This window comes from Pungitius pungitius, chromosome 5 (assembly GCF_949316345.1).
Source record: "Pungitius pungitius chromosome 5, fPunPun2.1, whole genome shotgun sequence".
Classification (NCBI taxonomy): domain Eukaryota; kingdom Metazoa; phylum Chordata; class Actinopteri; order Perciformes; family Gasterosteidae; genus Pungitius; species Pungitius pungitius.
In genome coordinates, this window is record NC_084904.1 from 1,348,843 (window position 1) to 1,367,838 (window position 18,996).

General features: G+C 45.2%; 2 protein-coding genes across 2 annotated transcripts; both read left to right on the forward strand.

The window, feature by feature from the left end:
• The first annotated feature begins 165 nt into the window (after positions 1–165).
• On the forward strand, positions 166–6,702 carry fem1c (fem-1 homolog c). The gene is made up of 6 exons (XM_037483251.2): positions 166–1,527; positions 2,796–2,965; positions 3,093–3,281; positions 3,562–4,073; positions 4,346–4,522; positions 4,753–6,702. Exons 1-6 carry the CDS (start codon positions 984–986, stop codon positions 5,015–5,017), a joined length of 1,857 nt encoding a protein of 618 aa, XP_037339148.2. The 5' UTR covers positions 166–983; the 3' UTR covers positions 5,018–6,702.
• Positions 6,703–14,198: 7,496 nt separating this feature from the next.
• Positions 14,199–18,975, forward strand: LOC119225349 (coiled-coil domain-containing protein 112; the record flags this gene model as incomplete). Its single annotated transcript, XM_037483148.2, has 13 exons — positions 14,199–14,419; positions 14,896–14,999; positions 15,227–15,316; positions 15,434–15,509; positions 15,793–15,925; positions 16,199–16,315; positions 16,510–16,647; positions 16,988–17,109; positions 17,272–17,398; positions 17,548–17,715; positions 17,930–18,028; positions 18,641–18,759; positions 18,851–18,975. Coding segments are annotated over 13 exons (1,545 nt in total), but the record flags the coding sequence as incomplete, so codon positions are not given.
• Positions 18,976–18,996: the final 21 nt, after the last annotated feature.

Sequence of the window (18,996 nt, forward strand, 5' to 3'; positions counted from 1 at the left end):
GACGTCAGTTTCACTTATGGTAATTATTTCTTTATAATCTCCAAGGTTTCTGAAAACCTGCAATCTCTTGTTGTGGTTTCTTATTGACTACGTCACAGTCTGCTAGCTCCGTGATTGGCCGCTCACACGTCAATCATTCGCGCGAATCGCAAAGAAAAAAAAACCCCACTGCGTTGGATTTGCTATTTGACAGAAACGGAGTCGTGATCATCCGGTGGAGCCGTGGGTGGAAAGCTTTCCCTGTTTACCTTCCACTTCGCCGAGATCATTGTCGTGTCAGCTTACCGAGTGGCTACACCGACCGACGCTACTCGCCTTTGCGGGGGTAAAAAAAAGAAGCATTTGTGTGAAAGAAAAACGGCTCGGACGCCGGGGATATCCGTGTGTTTCTGCCGAGTAAGTAACCAAACAAGCGAAGCTAACAGCAGCGGGACGTGACTGGTGGGGGTGGATTTTCCAGTATTTCGCCCCGGGGGGAAGTGAATATAAATAACGTCTCATGGGTGCTTTGTGGAACAATGGCACTCGCAGTGAGCCGATCTAACGGCGGCGAGGAGCAGACGTGTCTGCGGATGAGCATCGGCTGAACGTGTGACGTTAACCGCAGTTCAGCTAAGCTAGTCGGTTGAGCTAAATCGATCAAGTTGACTAGCCTCTCGCTAACAAGGCGACAGATGTATTACAGGAACAAAGGTCGTCTCAAAAGTCTGAGTTGATATATTTAAAGAGTCACAAAACGGGCAGGTGATGGCAATTTTTTAAAAGCTTTGAAAGTGAAATATCACGTGTGTGTGGGGTTTTTTTTAACCGTCACGCGAGCTAACGTCAGCTGGTTCGCCGCTAGCTTGTGAGTCGCAGCTTCTTGTAAACAAAGGGTCTCGAGCTCCACCTGTTCCCGTTGACCTTTTTGTATTCACGGACAGTGTTGCCTCTCCCCCCTTTTTAAAAAAAAACTAAACCGTGAAGCTCAAACACACTCCGCAATGGATTTAAAGACGGCAGTATTTAACGCAGCCAGGGACGGGAAGCTCCGCTTGCTTCAGAAACTATTGGAGAACAAAGATGGACACGAGGTGACTAAGCTGACGGGCGAGAAGACGAACGGCGCCACGCCGCTCCTGATGGCCTCCCGGTACGGCCACCTGGACCTGGTGGAGTATTTGCTGGAGTGCTGCAGCGCTCCCGTGGAGGTTGGCGGCTCGGTGAACTTTGACGGGGAGACCATCGAGGGGGCGCCCCCTCTCTGGGCTGCCTCGGCGGCGGGCCACCTGAAGGTGGTCCAGTCCCTGCTGGGCCACGGGGCGTCCGTAAATAGCACCACCCTCACTAACTCGACCCCCCTGAGAGCGGCCTGCTTCGACGGCCACCTGGACATCGTGCGATACCTGGTGGAGCACAAAGCGGACCTGGAGGTGGCCAACAGACACGGCCACACGTGTCTCATGATTTCCTGCTACAAGGGCCACAAGGAGATCGCGCAGTACCTGCTGGAGAGGGGCGCGGATGTCAACAGGAAAAGTGTCAAAGGTCAGTGGGCAGCACACATGTCAGATATCCCTTTTTTTTTTTTAAATTCAGACTTGCATCCTGAGAAAGGAAACCGATTTGATTCTGCAGGTGGGTGCAATTCCTTATTTCACAATAGTGCTGCCAGGAAAAAAAGAGTGAGGATAAAGGTATTTCAAAGTTTAATAAAAGGGGATCTATTTTTATTGAGACAATGGAAGAAAGGTATTCTGGCAAGCAGGTGACCCTCATGCATCAGAGGTGACTGCAATCAGTGTAGTATGCAGTCAACAATATGTGATGGTAATTAAAGCATTTGCTTGTTTCCATGTAAAATGACTCGTCAGAATAACATGAACTTCTGGTTTCTGGAATGGAAAGCTGTGGCAATGACTAGTGCCAGCTGGCACTCATTCAGTGGGTGTGTCTTAAATGCTGTTCTATGAATATATGAAACTCACCCAGACCAACCAACACGGTTCATTAGATTCTCTGTATTCCTCTTAGCAAGGTGTCCTCACTTCACCTTACGAGAGTCTAAATTCAGTTTGGAAGCAGATATTGAGTATTAAAAGACTAGCCTAATCACTGGCTTTGGAAAAGATTTCCTTTTAGATTCCAGATTAAAGTGTGAAATCACTCAGAACCAAGAAGAGCTGATCTATGTAACCACTGGTCATTGATGTTTAAGATGTTATCCCAATAAAAGTCTCCGCTCTGGTAGCACCTAGCTTTGAGGAAGGTCCAAGAAAGATTATAACGAATAGTAAAGTATTAATTTGTAGCAATGGGTATCTAAAGCATTTACCCAGTCAGAAGCATGATGGAAATGTTGGACTGCAATGTAACTAGAGGAAAACAGAGTATAAATAATGGCTAATCCCTGTCTGGTCTGCTTGTATATGGATTAACCTTAATGTACTGTGGTTTAGTGAGGCCAGCCAGGTTGGACACAGCGTTTGTTTGTGTGTTACAATGGCATGATATGGTGGGCATTCAGTGTTTATTTTATTAAGTGGTTAAACTCTAATCAAATGTTCTGTGGTTAAATTCTCTCTGTAACGGAAATTGCTGTTTTTTAACGTTTTTATATATTGTGCTCTATAAATTGTTGACTCCTGATTAATGTACCCCCAATGCCTTAAATCTCTCCAGGCTTCACTTATCACATGCACATAGTGTGAGAAAGACAAATTGCCCCCCCCCCCCCCCACCCCCTTCACTCATAATGTGCAGACAGATCATTTAGCATTGCATGCTCATCGCTGTAAATGGTCCACTCCTCGCAGGCAACACGGCGCTTCATGACTGTGCCGAGTCGGGCAGTCTGGAGATCATGCGGATGCTGCTGCAGTTTGGAGCGTCCATGGAGCAGGACGGCTATGGCATGACCCCACTGCTGTCCGCCAGCGTCACCGGCCACACAAACATCGTAGACGACCTCACGACGCACCAGCAGGTCTGCATGAGTGTGTGTTTGAGTCTGGTTGTGGTTACAATGTTTAAATTGGTGAATACCCCTTTCGTAATAAATGAATGTCCAGAGAAAAATCCCCAAAATTCAAATGATGTTGTCCTCTCTCCAGACAAGCCACAAAGCGCGCATAGACGCACTGGAGCTCTTAGGAGCCACGTTTGTCGACAAGAAGAGGGATCTGCTCGGAGCGTTAAAATACTGGAAGAGAGCCATGGACCTCAGGTACATGGACAGCAACCACGTCGTCCATAAAGCAGAAGCCAAGCAGCTGATCATGGCATACGACTACGCCAGAGAGGTGAGCACTGGTTTGAGCCCATTTGTACAGACGGGCGCCTCCCGGAGTGATTCCTCATTTGGGCTCTAATAATAGATTTTTTGCTGCTGACGTTGTCGCGTTTTTGTGATGACAGCAAATGGTTTAAAAGCATGACTTAAAATCCTTACGTTGCATTCTGGGTTCTTTTTTATTATTATTTGGAGAAATCTTGAAGCAGTATTTTTTTTTTTTCCAATTACATGAAGTGCCAAAATGTCCATACCCTGCCATTGCCATGACGAGGTGATCCTCTCCTTAGGTAACAAACGGCGAAGAGCTGGACGGGCTGATATCCGACCCAGATGAGATGCGCATGCAGGCACTGCTCATCCGGGAGAGAATCCTGGGCCCGCAGCACCCGGACACGTCGTACTACATCCGTTACCGGGGGGCTGTCTACGCCGACTCTGGAAACTTTGAGCGCTGTATCAATTTGTGGAAGTATGCCTTGGACATGCAGCAAAGCAACCTGGACCCCCTCAGCCCCATGACTGCCTCCAGCCTGCTGTCGTTCGCCGAGCTCTTCTCCTTCATGCTGCAGGACCGAGCCAAAGGGCTCCTGGGGACGTCGGTGTCATTCGAGGACTTGATGGGGATTCTTACCAAAAGCGTGCTGGAGATTGAGCGTGCAGTCACACAGAATGGGCCGATGCCGCCGGACCCTGCGCAGCTCAGCAAGGCCCTGTCTATCATCCTGCACCTCATTTGTCTTTTGGAGAAGGTGCCCTGTACTTCGGAGCAGGAGCACTTCAAAAAGGAAACCATCTATAAGTGAGTTCCTGTGTACGAGACTTTCTTTGTCTTCAATGAATTCCCTCTGTAGTCTCGTAGAGTAACGTCCCGCACAACTTGTTTACGCGCTACGGAACAATGCATTCCATCGGTATTTGTAGATCTGTGTCGATGCACCCAGGTCTCTAATCTGTGCTACTAATTGCGTCCTTATTGTCCCTTTTTATTTGAGGACTGGCCCTTGCTTATGCTCACGGTTGGTGCTCATTGTCACCTTTTGGCTGAAAACTCCTCCTTCCAAATCTCCCCAGATTCCTGAAGCTGCAGCCGTGCGGCAAAAACGGCTACAGTCCACTGCACCTGGCGGTCGACCGCAACACCACCTGTGTGGGCCGCTATCCCGTCTGCAAGTTCCCCTCCCTCACCGTGGCCTCCATCCTCCTCGAGTGTGGGGCCGATGTGAACAGCCGCGATGAAGATGACAACAGGTCTTTATTTGGTTTTCCTGCAAATCTTGCTTCAGCCGTTTTTTTTTTCTTCTTTCTTTTCTTTGTATATTTCTGAATTTTAAGAAACAACGTGGTAGAAAAAGGTTAAAACAAATAGTTAGCTTAATAGAAAAATGCTCCCACGCTTCCCGATTGTACAGTTGTGACATGAGCTTGTCGGAAAGGACCAATGAGAAGGTGTCTCACAGCGGTTCTGTTGTCTCTTCCAGCCCCCTTCACATAGCCGCATCCAACGGTCACCCGGACATCATGAACCTGCTGATATCGTGCGGGACTCACTTTGACTGCACCAACGCCTTCCAACAGACGGCCTGCGATATCCTGCACGAGAAGGAGCTGTCCAGGAACATCATCCAGCCCATAAACCACACCACGCTGCAGTGCCTCGCCGCCAGGGCCATCATCAAGCACAGCCTCGCTTACCGGGGGAACATCCCTGAGAAACTAGAAGCCTTTGTTTTGCTCCACAGATAATGAGTACAGGGTGATGGCTTTTTGAAAAGAGTGCTAGTGTGTGTGTGTGTGTGTGGGGAGGGGGGGGGGGTCACATGGAGTGGATTGTACAGACCAAGGAGCAATATAGTTAGTTTTTAAGTGTTTTGACAAGCTGAAAGACACTATTTTTCTTGAGGGGGAGAATGATGAGGTTTGCACACTATTTGGAGTTGGAACTTGAATATTTTCGTGAACAAAAATATCCTCGTTCAAATGGAAGGACGTGCAAACTGCTGGCAGAGTGAGTGGAGCAATGGGTTTCCGTTTGCTGCCTGATCTGTGTGGATGTGTTTCTGATGCAACATGGACAAATGCAGTTGTGTTTGGGTTTTTTTTTTTTGTTGCATATTCCACGATTCTATTTATTGAATGACACTTGAGAGATTTTTCTCCATGCTGGCTCCACCCCAGTCTCAACTTTGCCTGCGTCTCTCTTCTCAAAGCAAGCATCGAGGCTCTTCTACATATGCTGGGACTTCAGGTTATTTTTATTTTTTTGTGGGGGGGTTGTCCCACCACTGTTGCCAACAGTTATGGACCCTTCCGCAGTCACCACTAGGTTTAGTTTTCTGTTTCTTTTTGTACTTTTTACAAAACATTCAGTCATTGTCATGCAACTCTGGAGATCTGCCAAGTGGCGTGGGTTCTAGACTCCTTTCTGTGGTTCCCACTTTAGTGAAACACAAAGCTTTACGAGAGGGGGGGGGTCAATATCTGCGAACACCATAAGTGCTTTATTCTTCCTATGCACAGGCTAAGCTGTTGGAAAGAGAGACTGTTGTATTCTGTGCCGGCACTTGTCTGTGCAATATCTCATGAGTTTTTGTGTTTACCTCATTGCTGCCGTTTCCTCCAGTACACCCCCTTACTCCACCCGGAGAGGGGTGGGGCTGCAAAAACCATTGTACTGATTGTTGTAAGAGTGAATGAATATGACTGATTTTTGTGTGTAAGTACCACGCAGTGTGTTTCTTGTATGCAGTGTTTTTTTTTTGGCTGGCTGGGGGGGGGGGGGGTTGTTTGAGCTTACACAAATTGTTGAGTACAAGAGTTCGGGCCAAGTGGCCCTCATGGAGATTCCAAGATGCACATGACTGCCACTACAAACCACAGCGGCCAATCTCGGTGTCTCCGACCGCTGGAGAGTGCAGGCTCGTACACGGAAGTGACCTCTTGACACTCATCCATGGCCGACATTCAAATGCTGTTCTTTTTTTAAAAAACCGTGATCAAACAGGAAAAAAAAAGGTTACCAGCAAGTGGCCCACTGTGCGTGTGCAGCAGCACATCAACCAACCAATCACTGCAGACCAACCTTTTGACGAGGACTTCTAGACTACAGCTAGGATCGTTCTTCTCCTTTTGTAATGAACGAGAGGGGGGGGGGGCGCCTCGACGTACCGAATAGTAAAGCTTTGTGAATTATCTTGTTTGCACATTAGCTTTTAGATGTGTGGGTTGCAAAAAGGGCTTTTCATAAATCATAGGATTTCAGTCTACTTAACCTGACCGTTCAAAACCTGACATTAAAAAAATGTACGAGGACTCCCAGGGCGACTTGATTTTAATCTGCACTTTATGACAGCGGAGTTTAAGATTTGATATGGCATTAATCAAGTACATGTCTTAATAACCAGTTTGACAATAAACCCATGTTGCACTTGTGTCCTTGTCTAAATGGTTTTATTTCCTTACTCTGGCTATTTGTGCACCACTTTTTCTGTTGCCCAAGGTTAGTTTCTATGATCTTTAAATGATCTTCTTTTAGCTCCCACTGTCACATTTGGGATGAAAGGCAGCAAAACTCCATGTGTTCTTAAAGGTGTGTGTGTGTGCATGGGTAGTGTTGGAGAAGCTAAAGCCCAAAAGAATTTTATAAGGTACAAAATCTTCACAGCTTTGGAAAAAAACAAAGTGAATCTGCACAGGGTTCCTGTTTGAAGCCGTTTTGCTGTGGCTTTGTCTTCTCTAACTTTAGTGAGCTGCTTCAGATACTTTTTTTTCCCCCCCACTTTGATGGAGAGGTTGCTCATGTTGAGTTGCTTAATGCAACAAAAGACCAGTGGCAGACTGGTTGCCCGCCAGGGAGCCTGAGCGGTGTTTTCCATGTCGAGGGATATCCCGCATGGTACTGCTTGCATGCGCCTCTGTTGATTCCAATCACCACAAGTGTCCCAGTCTGCTGTCCACACGTTCTGCCATGAAAGAACACTTCCTCCAGGGTTCACATTCTAGGTCGACAATAAGAGCTTCATCGGTCAGCTTAGTGGTTGGAGACGATTACATCATTTAAAACTTGGAAATCTGTCTTGTTCATCATAAGTTAAGTCTCACCCTGTTCCACCTCTCTCACTGAGGCTCTTGTCACCTGTTCCCACATGTTGCGTAGCAGTCAGTCTCTGAACGTCACACTTTTGGCTCCGATGAGTCACCTCCAAAATCCTCACCCAATTGGAGTGGGGATTTCCTGCTGAGTCATGGTTGTATGCGGTTTCAACGCTTGTCATGGAACTTTTCTGCTTTGAACGATCATAACCACACCCAGGATGACCTGCAACAAGATGAATTCTCCTAATGAGATGAAAGAGGACAGATTGTTACTTATTCCTACCGTGTGTGTGTGTGTGTGGCGTATAATGTATTACTGGGAATTGAGGCGTAAACAGTGTTGTGAAAGTCTGATAAAGTAGATGTTTTCACTCCCAAATCCTCTCCCAGCTGTGATCTTGCCGTCCGCCTGTTATCAAGATTTTTTAGTTTTGCTGTGCTGCGTGGATTCTTCCTGAGGGTCCACGCAGGGGACATGGTGACATTGCATAAACACACATTTACTTCTTACCACACACTAACATGACACCTTATCTGTAAATACAGCAGGTGATTGAATAATGATTGACAGCCTGGGAAGCACAAGGGGTATTCGACTACAACAACACTTACTTTGGAAGATACACATTTAATTTGTAACGGACAGCTGGAGCTGTTCCCTTCAGTCCCCCCCCTCCTGTACTAGTTGCAGCAGATCACTTTGCAACTAGTACAGGAACATTAAATGATCACCCTATCCTTTACATTTTTTTTTACGCATAGATACACGGGTTGGATGCAGAAATGCTTGACGCGGAGGAGTCGCTCACCTCAGGGCTTCCTCTTTTGTGCGGCCCTTCTGCAGGGCTCTGCGCTCGGCCTACTTCGGCGGCGTCTATATTTAGGGCTGCAGAATGCCCCGTTGGAAAGCTGTCCTACATCGGGCGCGCTCCCCTGGCTCTGAATACCTGCAGGTGGACTCGCCTCTTGTCGGTCACCTGACACCTCTCCTCTGTCTGCACGTGCCGCGGAAACTGGGGAAAAGGTAAAGTTCAAATTTCAGGACAGGGGGAAAAACTGGCAAAGACGAAAGGCACAAAGGCTTGAAAAATAAAAGACTGACCGACGGGAAAATTGGACCATTTTGAACTAGAATGTTTTCTTGTCTCCGTCCCTCTGTCCTTGGTCACCACGGCAGCAGGAGAGGCGGTTGCCTCCTCTCAGTGTGACATTTTTGGAATTTATTAGTTCACAACTCAAAGAGTTGACTCCCTTCTTGAATTTTACAAGAGTTGACAAAATAATTGAATCTCTCAACGGGACCTTTTAACAAAGACATGGGAGGGATTAGAGATTTTCTTTGTAAATCATCTGAGCTTAATTATACACAAATACCCGTACGTGTACAAGGTGTCAATGTGAATCCTGCACGTCAGAGAGTGTATCCTCCAGCGCTGAAATCAAGTTAATCGGATTGCTTTTGTGAATCCTTCTGGATACCTGTGTGCACCACATGGATTCACAATCAATCAATTACTACACAGGGATTAAGTCATCTGCTCAGCCTAACTGCAGTGTGGTGAAGGATCAGGTGGATATCAACACAAAATAGAGAATTGGTTCGTGAAGCTTTAGGAAACCACATGGACTTCCTTGCTTAGTTGTGTATTGAAAACTGATCCATTGATAAGGCAATAAATGAATGCAAGGAAAAAATGTGATAATCAAGTCTGCGGCTACCTTCTCTCCCCAATGCATGAGTTCAATCATTTCAAACCACATGGTCTTTGTGACACGCGTTTTCAACAGTTGAACTTTGGCCTTTCCAAGCATTAGTAACTGCTATCTGTCAGATGTCAACAACGGTGTCCTCACATCTTTAAAAACCAGATGTTTCTGTGGTGTTTACTGATCCTTCAGTGCAACTTTGCACTGTCGAACCAATTTGAACATTTTCAACCCGCGCACATGAACTTTGGAGTTCAAATCGGATCCCAAAGGTTCCTTGGTGTGAAAGCCTGCTTGAACCGCTGCATCCTTTCTTCCTCTGAGCCCTCCTGCCCCCGGGACACTCCCTCCATCAACACCTCTCCTGCTCAGACAGATCTGAAGTGGAGACGGAGCTGCACTGATTCACCAGACTGGCACTTTGTCTCCCTGTTTACTTTGATGCCACGATGCACCGGGCTGAATGCAACGGGACAAAGTGGTGTCAGCTAAAATAGATTTATCAAGGTATTAACATGAGGATCACTGTGGTCTGAATCTGATACGGGTCGGTACAGGACACTGCGCTGCCTCCTCCTGTCGCACTAACACACACAGATAATCCCTGGTCGGACTGGTGTGTGTGTGTGTGTGTGTGTGTGTGTGTGTGTGTGTGTGTGTGTGTGTGTGTGTGTGTGTGTGTGTGAAATAGAGAGAGATTGTTGCTCTTCAAGCACTCAAGCCATCAAGACTTCCCAGTTTGAGCCAGCTGTCAAAACAAGGCGAGTATAAATGGAGGGGGAGAATTAGCTGGCATGGAAGTGAACATAACAAACACACAATCGCAGATCCTCTACTATTTTTCATTTTCTTAGCTGTTAAATGTACAACGTTGAAAAGGGAGGAATACTTTGAACAAAGGACACGCATGGATGAAGAAGCTCAGACACCTGCACTCCCATGTAGCCATTTCTCATGATCACACTGATACTCCCCTGATACCTCCGAAGGCTTCAAGAACGTGTGCCACAGTTCAATAAAGTCCTGATAATGGAGGATGATTGAATTTTCCAAACCCATGACAGTCTCCTTCAATTCCTGCAGCGGAGAATTTAAGAGGCTAATCTCTCTGTTTCAGAAGCATTGGCTCTGAATGGAGCTGTATCGCTGCTATTTAAACACGGGTAAGGTGACACCAGCAGCCGCACACACACACACACACACACACACACATTACACCCTGTGAACCCTGAGTGGCACGTCTGTAATCAACTCCTCTCTTAACCCCCACAGGTCGTCTCTGTGGTGCTGGCAGGTATCTCTCCCTCCCTCTCTCACACACACACACACACACACACACACACACACACACGTACACACAGAAACACAAAGAAGGGTGTGTGGTAAAGCCGCCTGTTAAGAGGCGACGGCCTCCTCGTGATTCCCTCGTTCTGATGCTCGGTCAGCCTGAGGAGAACAGAGGCCACGGCTCACGGCTGCTGGTCGATATTTAACAGATGCCGTTATGGGATTTAATATCTGGAGGTTGATGCACTGAATTGGCAGCAGACACATTTGATTTACTGCTATCTTACTTTTTCCAGATACTCAATCCCTCAACTGTACTTTTTCCTTTGTTTCCAGACTAAAGTGATTAAAGTTAAAGCCAAGGTAAAGGTCAGTTAAACTCGCTATTAACAATGTTAACGCAAACCCATTTTAACAACGTCAATTCTTTTATCGCAAGATAAACAGATTTTATTTTTATTTTGGGGGGGGGGTGACTGTTTCCTGAAAATGTTAACAGGCTTGTCTGTTTGAGTGACAGAAAGCAAAGAAGTAGCAGGCTCAACTGTTCCGGTTCATTGTTTCTGAAGTAAGAGGCCTGAGTGCTTTGTTCAATATTAAGCTCTGGTTTAACTGCACCACAGTCCTTGTTTACCTGAAATGTGCACTTTATCATTTTATTTTGCAAACTTAACATGTAGCATGAGCCGAAACACAGATGCTCATCTAAACTTTACTGTATTTCTCAAATGTAGACAAAGAAAGAGGAAATCATTTTACTTTTATACAAACAATTGATAACAGACATTTCACAAATGGGCCTTTTGGTGCATCGAACCAGCTGTTTCCAAGGTAACATCGAACGCCAAAATGTACCGGCTTTACACATAGCGCACATCTGCATTATGTGAGCAAGGCACCTCGCACTATTCCAAGCGGGAGGAGAAGAACATATGACTCTCTCAGAGAGCAGTGAAGGGCCTCCACTGTACACCTCCACGCTGAGTGGGTAAGGAAAGGACTCCTGTCCCCGTGAACGTGTGAGACCCTCTAATCCGGACAAGTGCATCTTTGCAGCTCATGATACAAGTGAGAAGGATGAACAGAGAGCAGCTGAGCTACCAGCTGGTGGCAGATTCACAAGGTATTCCAAGATCGACGACCAAATCGATGTCACGAGTTGATTTGGGCTGCGACAAACTTGACATTCAAAGGCTAGAAAATGTGTGATAAATGTGCATTAATACCGGAAGCGTTAAGCTTCCCTAAAGTGCTGAGCAAGCGGAAACTGAACTGCTGGTGGTGTTAGATGAAAGGTCAGAGGATCACTGAAGTAATCGGAATTCTAACTCTGGGCACCATGAGGGTCTCTATGCCAAACGATTCTTATTAGTCTAAACTTTATCGTCGCCATCCTTTGGTCTGCAAACCCTTTAAACCCCTTTGTCACACACTCTATATCAGCTGTTTTGATCTGATGTTTGCAAATATATTATTTGAAAAGACCTTGAAAGGTATACATGTCCATTCATTTTTTAAGATTTCTCGATACTGAACCTCGGGTGAGGCACCTGTGCCCTACTCCAAAGTTTCACCTGCCCCAAATCAGTCCTTTAAAGGTATTCATAGTTCACACGACGCCTGATTGTAAAGGACACGTCAGTACCAGGAAAAAAACGGACTGCCGGGGTAATTGATATGTTGGCATGTAAGGCATTTAGATGCACGCACAAACTAAGTGAGCAGAAATGATGAGAAACAAGAGACTTGTTCCAGGGACCACAGGTACGTTCAGAGGAAGGCTGACGTGTTGACGTCACCAGAGAGAAACAGAAAGAGAAGCGCAGCAGGAAAAGCAATTAGGCAGGTTGTTTTCCTACTGCCATCCCATCAGCACACACACACACACACACACACACACACACACTCACACGTTTGTGCATTTACAGTTGACTGTCTGGGTCTAACATGCCAAGCCTGATGTAGCCAGATCACTTTTTTTTTTAACACCGTATAAAATCATTGTGTTTGTCAGGTGTCAGTGATGTTTGTGTGTGTGTGTGTGTGTGCCCATACAGGTATGCATTTTGGTGTATGCATGTTATTTGCGTGTGTGTGACACCAGCGGCCGCACACACACACACACACACACACACACACACACACACACACACACACACACACACACACACACACACACACACACACACACACAAGTTCAAAGTTCCATCGTCCATGAATGCAAAGCCGACCTCTCAGTTTATAGAGATAAGGTCTCATAATATTTCCAAACAGCCTATTAAGCTCCTCGGAAGAGGTCAAAGGTCATTTGCTTTCTATCTGACTTTCTCTTTTTTTGTTGTCCTTTGTAAGGGGAACATTTTAACAAATTTATTATTTTTTTAATAGTAAAAACAGATTAAGCTCAACCATAAGTTCCTATCATCTAGCTATACTGTATCCTGAGATCTTCCTCCGGGAACACAGTCATCAGGTGACCTAAATTGTGATTGTCATGTATTGAAGCTGCCAAACGCTACATAAAGAATTAAAACATCAATGACATTACATCAAAACTTCCAAGAACCCAATACTATTATATGTACAAACACCTGTTAATTCAGGTCATCCGATAACAAAGACAGAGAGTGTGCAGTGGAAAGGTCGGACAAAGACAAGTAGGCGGACCTGCAGTTGAGTCGAGAGCCATCTTTGACTTATTCACTTATCCTTGTTGGTAAATCCCCTGCACTTCACTAACATGTTTGGTTTGATTTGTTGTACCAACCGTTTGAAAGTTCATCCGACCGTCTCATCTATCGAATGAAACGAGTCCCTTGGCTGGGAATGGAGTCTGTAAATTGTAACACTCCTCGTTTAGGAGAGCGGTTGCTATTTATGTTGCGATGACAACTCGGGCTCTGAACCCATGGGAGAGACCATCCCCAATATCTGCACTCAATAATGGGTTGAGCTTTCTATTTGTGTTCACTCCCACGTGTTCTTCTCTCTCTCGTCTTAATTCTCTCATTGTCACTCGGGCCACCTCACATTAATTATAGCTGTTGGCCATCATTAAAAGGCTGTTACAGAAATAAACCAAGGCGTTGCAATTTGATGAGAGGGTGATGGACAGGTAACTCTAGCCATCAGAATTATATGGCTAATCATTTTTCATTCACAACAACTAAGATCATTTTAGAGGCAATTTGGGAGTTTAGCAACCTGGGAGGGAGTTTACATTCAATCATTTTCACATAGTGGGTATTGGTTTAGGCTGCAGTATTTTTAGACTCATTCATTCTTTTCTCATACAAAAACCAAGTCGTCATGGTTACAGTCTCCTGGTTACATTGGGGTTTTTCTCCCATCCTGTGGCATTATCCTCAGCTCTCAGCTTGTGTAGCTCCATCTAAAATGTTCAAATCCAGTCCGCTCCGTAGTGGCCAAACGAGGAATGATGAGCAGCGCTCCCTGCTGGTGATATTCAGTAACTACAGGAGCACGTTTTTTATGAATAACCTTTGTTTTGTTTATAGTTTCCCTTAAACATGGCCGCCCTAGCAACCACTGGATGTGCTGATGAACTTTGCCCGGTAGCTATCACCGATATATTGGATGCGTTTGGTCGATTGGGGTGAATGTAGGTCACGTGGTGGACTTGGATGTACTCATCTCAGAGGTTTGAGGTATCCGGGGACGAGGTGCTGCTGGACGACTGGCGAGCTAGTGGTCGTCAATCAATGCTAGCTAACGTCAGTTAAAGTCAGCTGGTTACAGACATCACTTGTCTTTGTGTTGTACTGTTTGCGTGATATCTGTAAGAGGACCTGTTTCCGTTCACAACGTTATTAATTAATTCAAGTTGCATTTACACCTGCGATATCCTTGGTACTTAGCGCACTCGTACCAGCTGTTGTTTGTGTGGTGTGTGAACGACACGCAGGCACAGGGACACCGCAGCAGCGGGCTCCATCCGCCGCGGACACCGGCTCCTTCCGGCCGGCACACCGTGGACCAGAGACTCGTCACGCGGAGAGCGGCGCAGTTTCTCGGGGAGGCCGAGAGGAACCGGAGGCAGTGAGTGGAGCCGCTGGGTGTTTACACCATCTGTAAAAAAAAAAAAAAAAAAAACACATCTCACATTTCGTTCTAAGTCCTTCAACTTCATCTGTGGCGATGCGTAAGAACGCCCTGCAAAAAACATACAACAGCACCACCGACTACAGGCTAAATACTCTGTCAACAGAAAGATTAATTTACACAATCGATAAATGCATTGGATTGTGCAACAGTGCGTGGTGTGTGTTTTGTTGTGTAACTTTTAAAACCTCAAAAAGTTTGAATGTTTAGTATAGAAAGTAAAATAACACTTTCACACAAATTCGACAACGGGAAGAACTGATTTGGTGCTCGATATTACACAAATATTTACATTACCCATCACTAAACCACTGTAACACATCAAACCACTTGTGAAACGTTGAAGCCTTAGTATTAATGTGCCGTCACTAGTCCATGGTGAAATATTGAACTTTTCCTTTCTCACTTCCCAGGATTGAAAAGCTGGAGAAAGAGAGGCCATTGAGTGGCTGCCCGGCTGTGTCTGGTGAACTGGAAGAGCACAAAAAACTCCTGGAAGAAAAAAGAAATGCTGAGAGTGGGTCTTTTCTCTGCATTACACCATCCTCACATTCCCCCTTGTCTCTAATGTGGCACGGTTAATTCACCTCTGAGCTAATACCAGTACCATTTTGTGTGAATTACTCCATTGTGGAGATTTCTATCCATATCCTTTTCTCTGATTCCATAGCTGCAAACCAATGTCGACGGAAACATCCGATCTTGACACTGAATCGACTAACAATATTCTTTGCATTTCTTTAGAGATGAATCTTCAAAGGCAGTTAGTGAAGATTCATAATGGTGTGAGGAAGTTTCAAAGACAGCTAATAGATGTGAAGCCGACTCCTCAGAGTAAGTTGGATATCTAGCAGGTTTTTTTTATAGTGCCTTTTATAGACAATTGTATATTTTAATTGTATCATTCGTTTACTCATCTTGAGACATTTCAGAATTTCTTCTTGTTTTCAGTGATCGAAAGACTGAAGGAGATAATGTCAGAGGTGGAAATCTCTATTAACTCCCTGAAGGAGGAACAGCGTTCATGGTAACAGGATGCACCAAAAACACAGATTTTGATTCAGTAAACCCCGATACAATGCTATCTTCTTTATTAAGAAATATATATATATACACAAAAATATTGGAAAACACACACTATGTTATTTATTGCAGTGCAATACACATTTAATCCCATTGATAAAATATATGAATATAAAGCTAAATGAAACCGTCAGCGCAGATTTAAAAAATCACGGTTTGCTTCAGACTGGGAATGAATATGTGCAAAATATGAATAATTGTCTTTAATTTTTCTCTGCTCCTCTCAGCTTTGAGGAACTTTTGAAGGAGGAGAGGATCTGCCGACAGGAGACTGCTGCTTATGAGAAGAAGATTGAAAACTTTCCTGAGAGCGTTTCTGTCAAACCAGACCCCAAAACACACACGGCTCCAACTGTCAAGGTCTCCTTTTCCTTTTGCTCCCTTCCCTCAGTTAGTCATCTTCAATGCAGTAAAAAAAAAAAGGGCGGCTAAGTTTGAGCTTGTGTTAAATCTAAAATATAGAATGAATAGATATCACAGTGTTACTGCTTTTGAGATCTTGGGACAGATCATTAAAAGGTGTGTTATGGGTTGATGGATATTGTTTATCACATTCTTATTTACTTTTTATGAATGCATCCAGAATTCAAACTTATTGAGCATTTCATTGAAAGCATGATGTTTCCCTACTAGACCCGGCCCCTGGACAGAGACTTCCCTGCAGAGGTCAGAGCACTAGAGTCTTTCCTTCTGCAGACAGGGGGCGCTTGTGGTGGCTGGGACCAATTCGACCACCAAACCTTCTTAAGGGTGAGGCGTTTAATCGCTGTTCTGTCTTGACAACATGCGCTGTAATGAAAAGTCTCCTTCCCTCTTCCCTGCACACACTGAGCAGCACTAACAGCGTTCCTTGTTGTGCTTCAGGCGGCTGCAGCGGATGCCAAGCCAAAGGTTCATCACCTCGTGATCCCTGTCTGTCCTTATCTAATCTGTTTGGTTTACAGGTTTGGACAAAGCACGGTGGGAGACCAGCCTACAGGAAAGAGGCCAAGCTGTACTTGCCTGGTTTGACACTGGAGGAGATTGAGCAACACGAGAGGTGGCATCAGGAGCTGATCCACCTACAGGGCGAAAAGAGAGAGGTAGAGCAGGGCTGGAAATGAAACTTCTTCATTTCACTCACTGTCCCACACTGAATCTTCCCTGGAGCTCTTTTTCATTACATTAGTTGTATTTTCATTTTTTAAGGTGTCCTAATTGAACATAATCCAGATTCCAGAAAATAAAATATCATCTTCTTTGTCTTTAAAGTCGGTATAATATGTGCGTATAATAAAGTACAACCTTTGCTGTAATTGATTGGTCTCCAAGAGTATGCCCACAGTACTTAATTTCAGTCAGAACCGCCTTTTATCTGCGTGAAGCCGAGGGAGATGTTGTGGCACTGTCTTTTAAATACGCCGTGCTTGTCCTCGTATCCAGGCTATACAGCGATGGAAAGCCGGCAAGCACCGGGAACGCCAGTCCAGAATACAGAGTCAGGAGGAGGCAGAGGAGGCTGGAAGGAGGGAGAAGGAGGCCAATAGTCAGGCCCACCAACACAGGTGAGTCAGAGGTGGAGCAGAATAGATTAAAAATCAGAAAGAGGAGGTGGAGCAGACTGATTTCCTGGATGAAGCTGTGAAGGAGTCAAACAACCCTCGGTGATACCAAACAAAACCCTGTTTTAACTTTCATCCCTTTGGTTTTATCCTCGTCTGTTCAAGGGCTGAGGAGCAGAGGGTTGAGGCAGCGCGACGAATGGAGGAATGGAAGGAAGAAAAGAGAAGGAATAAAGAAAAGGAGGAGGAGCAGAAGCGGGCTGAGGAGATTCAAAAAAGGAAACGGGCAACGGTGCTTTATGTGTGAAAATAGTTGTGCTGTGGTGCATAAAAGATTATGTGATTATATACAGATATTTACATATTTGTCCCTGGATAAAAACACTACACACATTGACGTAAATGTGGTTGGTGTCCTTTTATTTTTTATTTTATTTTCAGGAAGAGCGTCGCCGGCAGCTGGAAGTAAAGCTGACCATCGAGGAGCAGCTTCGGCTGAGGAGAGCGGAGGAGGAGGAACAGCAGAGGAGGGTCAAAGAGGAGGAGCAGAGGGGGGTGGACGAGAGGAGCAGGGAGGCAGCAAAGGTCATCAAACGCTTTAGTGAAAGGGTATGAAGTCTGACAATTATACAGACATCAAGAAACACCAGTTGTGCGTCTGTTGCGCCGGGCGTTGCCACTGAGTGAGTGGCTTCTCACTGCAGCACATGTTTCACTCCATTTTTTCCATTTTTTCTAAAATGGGAATAAATACGTGGACTAATATTAGAAGGGAAGTAACTTAACTGTATGAAATACAAAGCTTGGGTCTGCTTTTCTGCAGGATCTTCACAAAGTGGAGGCAAAGCTTCAAGAGAAACGGATGAGGGCAAAAGAAGAAGAGGAAAGACGGAGGAGGATCACTGCTCTGATGAAGGAGAGGGTAAAGTCACAAACACATTTTAAAGTCTTAAATGCACAGGCTTGTGGGTTTACGGTGCAGGTTAATGTCTGTTCCTCATTCATTCCATCGCCCGTCTCCAGATGGTACAAAATGTAGCAGCACGTCTTTTAACGGGCACATTTCACCTATTTTAGCTTCATTACACTGGCTGCCCGTTGAATTTAGGATTCGTTTTAAGATCCTGTTATTTGTTTTTAAATCCCTAAATGGTCTTGCCCCGCCATACCTCTCTGAGCTTTCACATTCTTATAAACCCGCTTTCTCAGGTCAGATGATCAGCTGCTCCTGACGGTGCCTGAAACTAAGCGTAAGCTCAGAGGGGGCCATGCCTTCGCTGCGTCTGCCCCTAAATTGTGGAATGATTTGCCTCTGCATGTTAAGCAGGCCTCTTCTTTATCTGTTTTTAAAACCCTTCTTTGACCCCTAGTAAGATGTCGACTTTATTTTGGCCTACTTGACTTAATTTGTTACTTTGCATGTTTTATTGTGTGGTTATTAATTGTAGTGTTTATATCTATTTTTCTGTACAGCACTTTGGTCAACCTTGGTTGTTGTAAAGCGCTTAACAAATAAAGTTGGTATGGTATTCAGGTGGATGGTCACATCAGCAGAGACCCCTCCAGGGTTACCCGTCCCACTAAGGGATGGGAGGAGCGAATGAAACACATTGGATCTTCAGGAGGAGGCCCTGTCCTACAGATGTTTCACAGGTTTGAAAGGGGAACCACCATTTGTGTGAGGCCTCTAGGGTAGTACTAGGTGATTTTTGAACCGTTGATGTGTTTTGTCATTTTGTTACAGAGCTGTTCCAACTTGGAGAGAAGGCCTGTGACGAGCAACAATATAAGTCAACCAAAGAGTCCAGAAATAATGCTGCTTCCAATTACTATGTTCCTGTCTAATATGTGTGCCATTAATGATATTGACTCACAAAACTGTTGTTTTAA

What these genes read in the sequence shown, in the direction of transcription:
- fem1c (XM_037483251.2), top strand. Translation starts at nt 984, where the DNA reads ATGGATTTAAAGACGGCAGTATTTAACGCAGCCAGGGACGGGAAGCTC. An exon ending in CAACAGGAAAAGTGTCAAAG is followed by an intron (nt 1,528 to 2,795) that starts GTCAGTGGGCAG and finishes CACTCCTCGCAG; the next exon opens with GCAACACGGCGCTTCATGAC. An exon ending in CATACGACTACGCCAGAGAG is followed by an intron (nt 3,282 to 3,561) that starts GTGAGCACTGGT and finishes TCCTCTCCTTAG; the next exon opens with GTAACAAACGGCGAAGAGCT.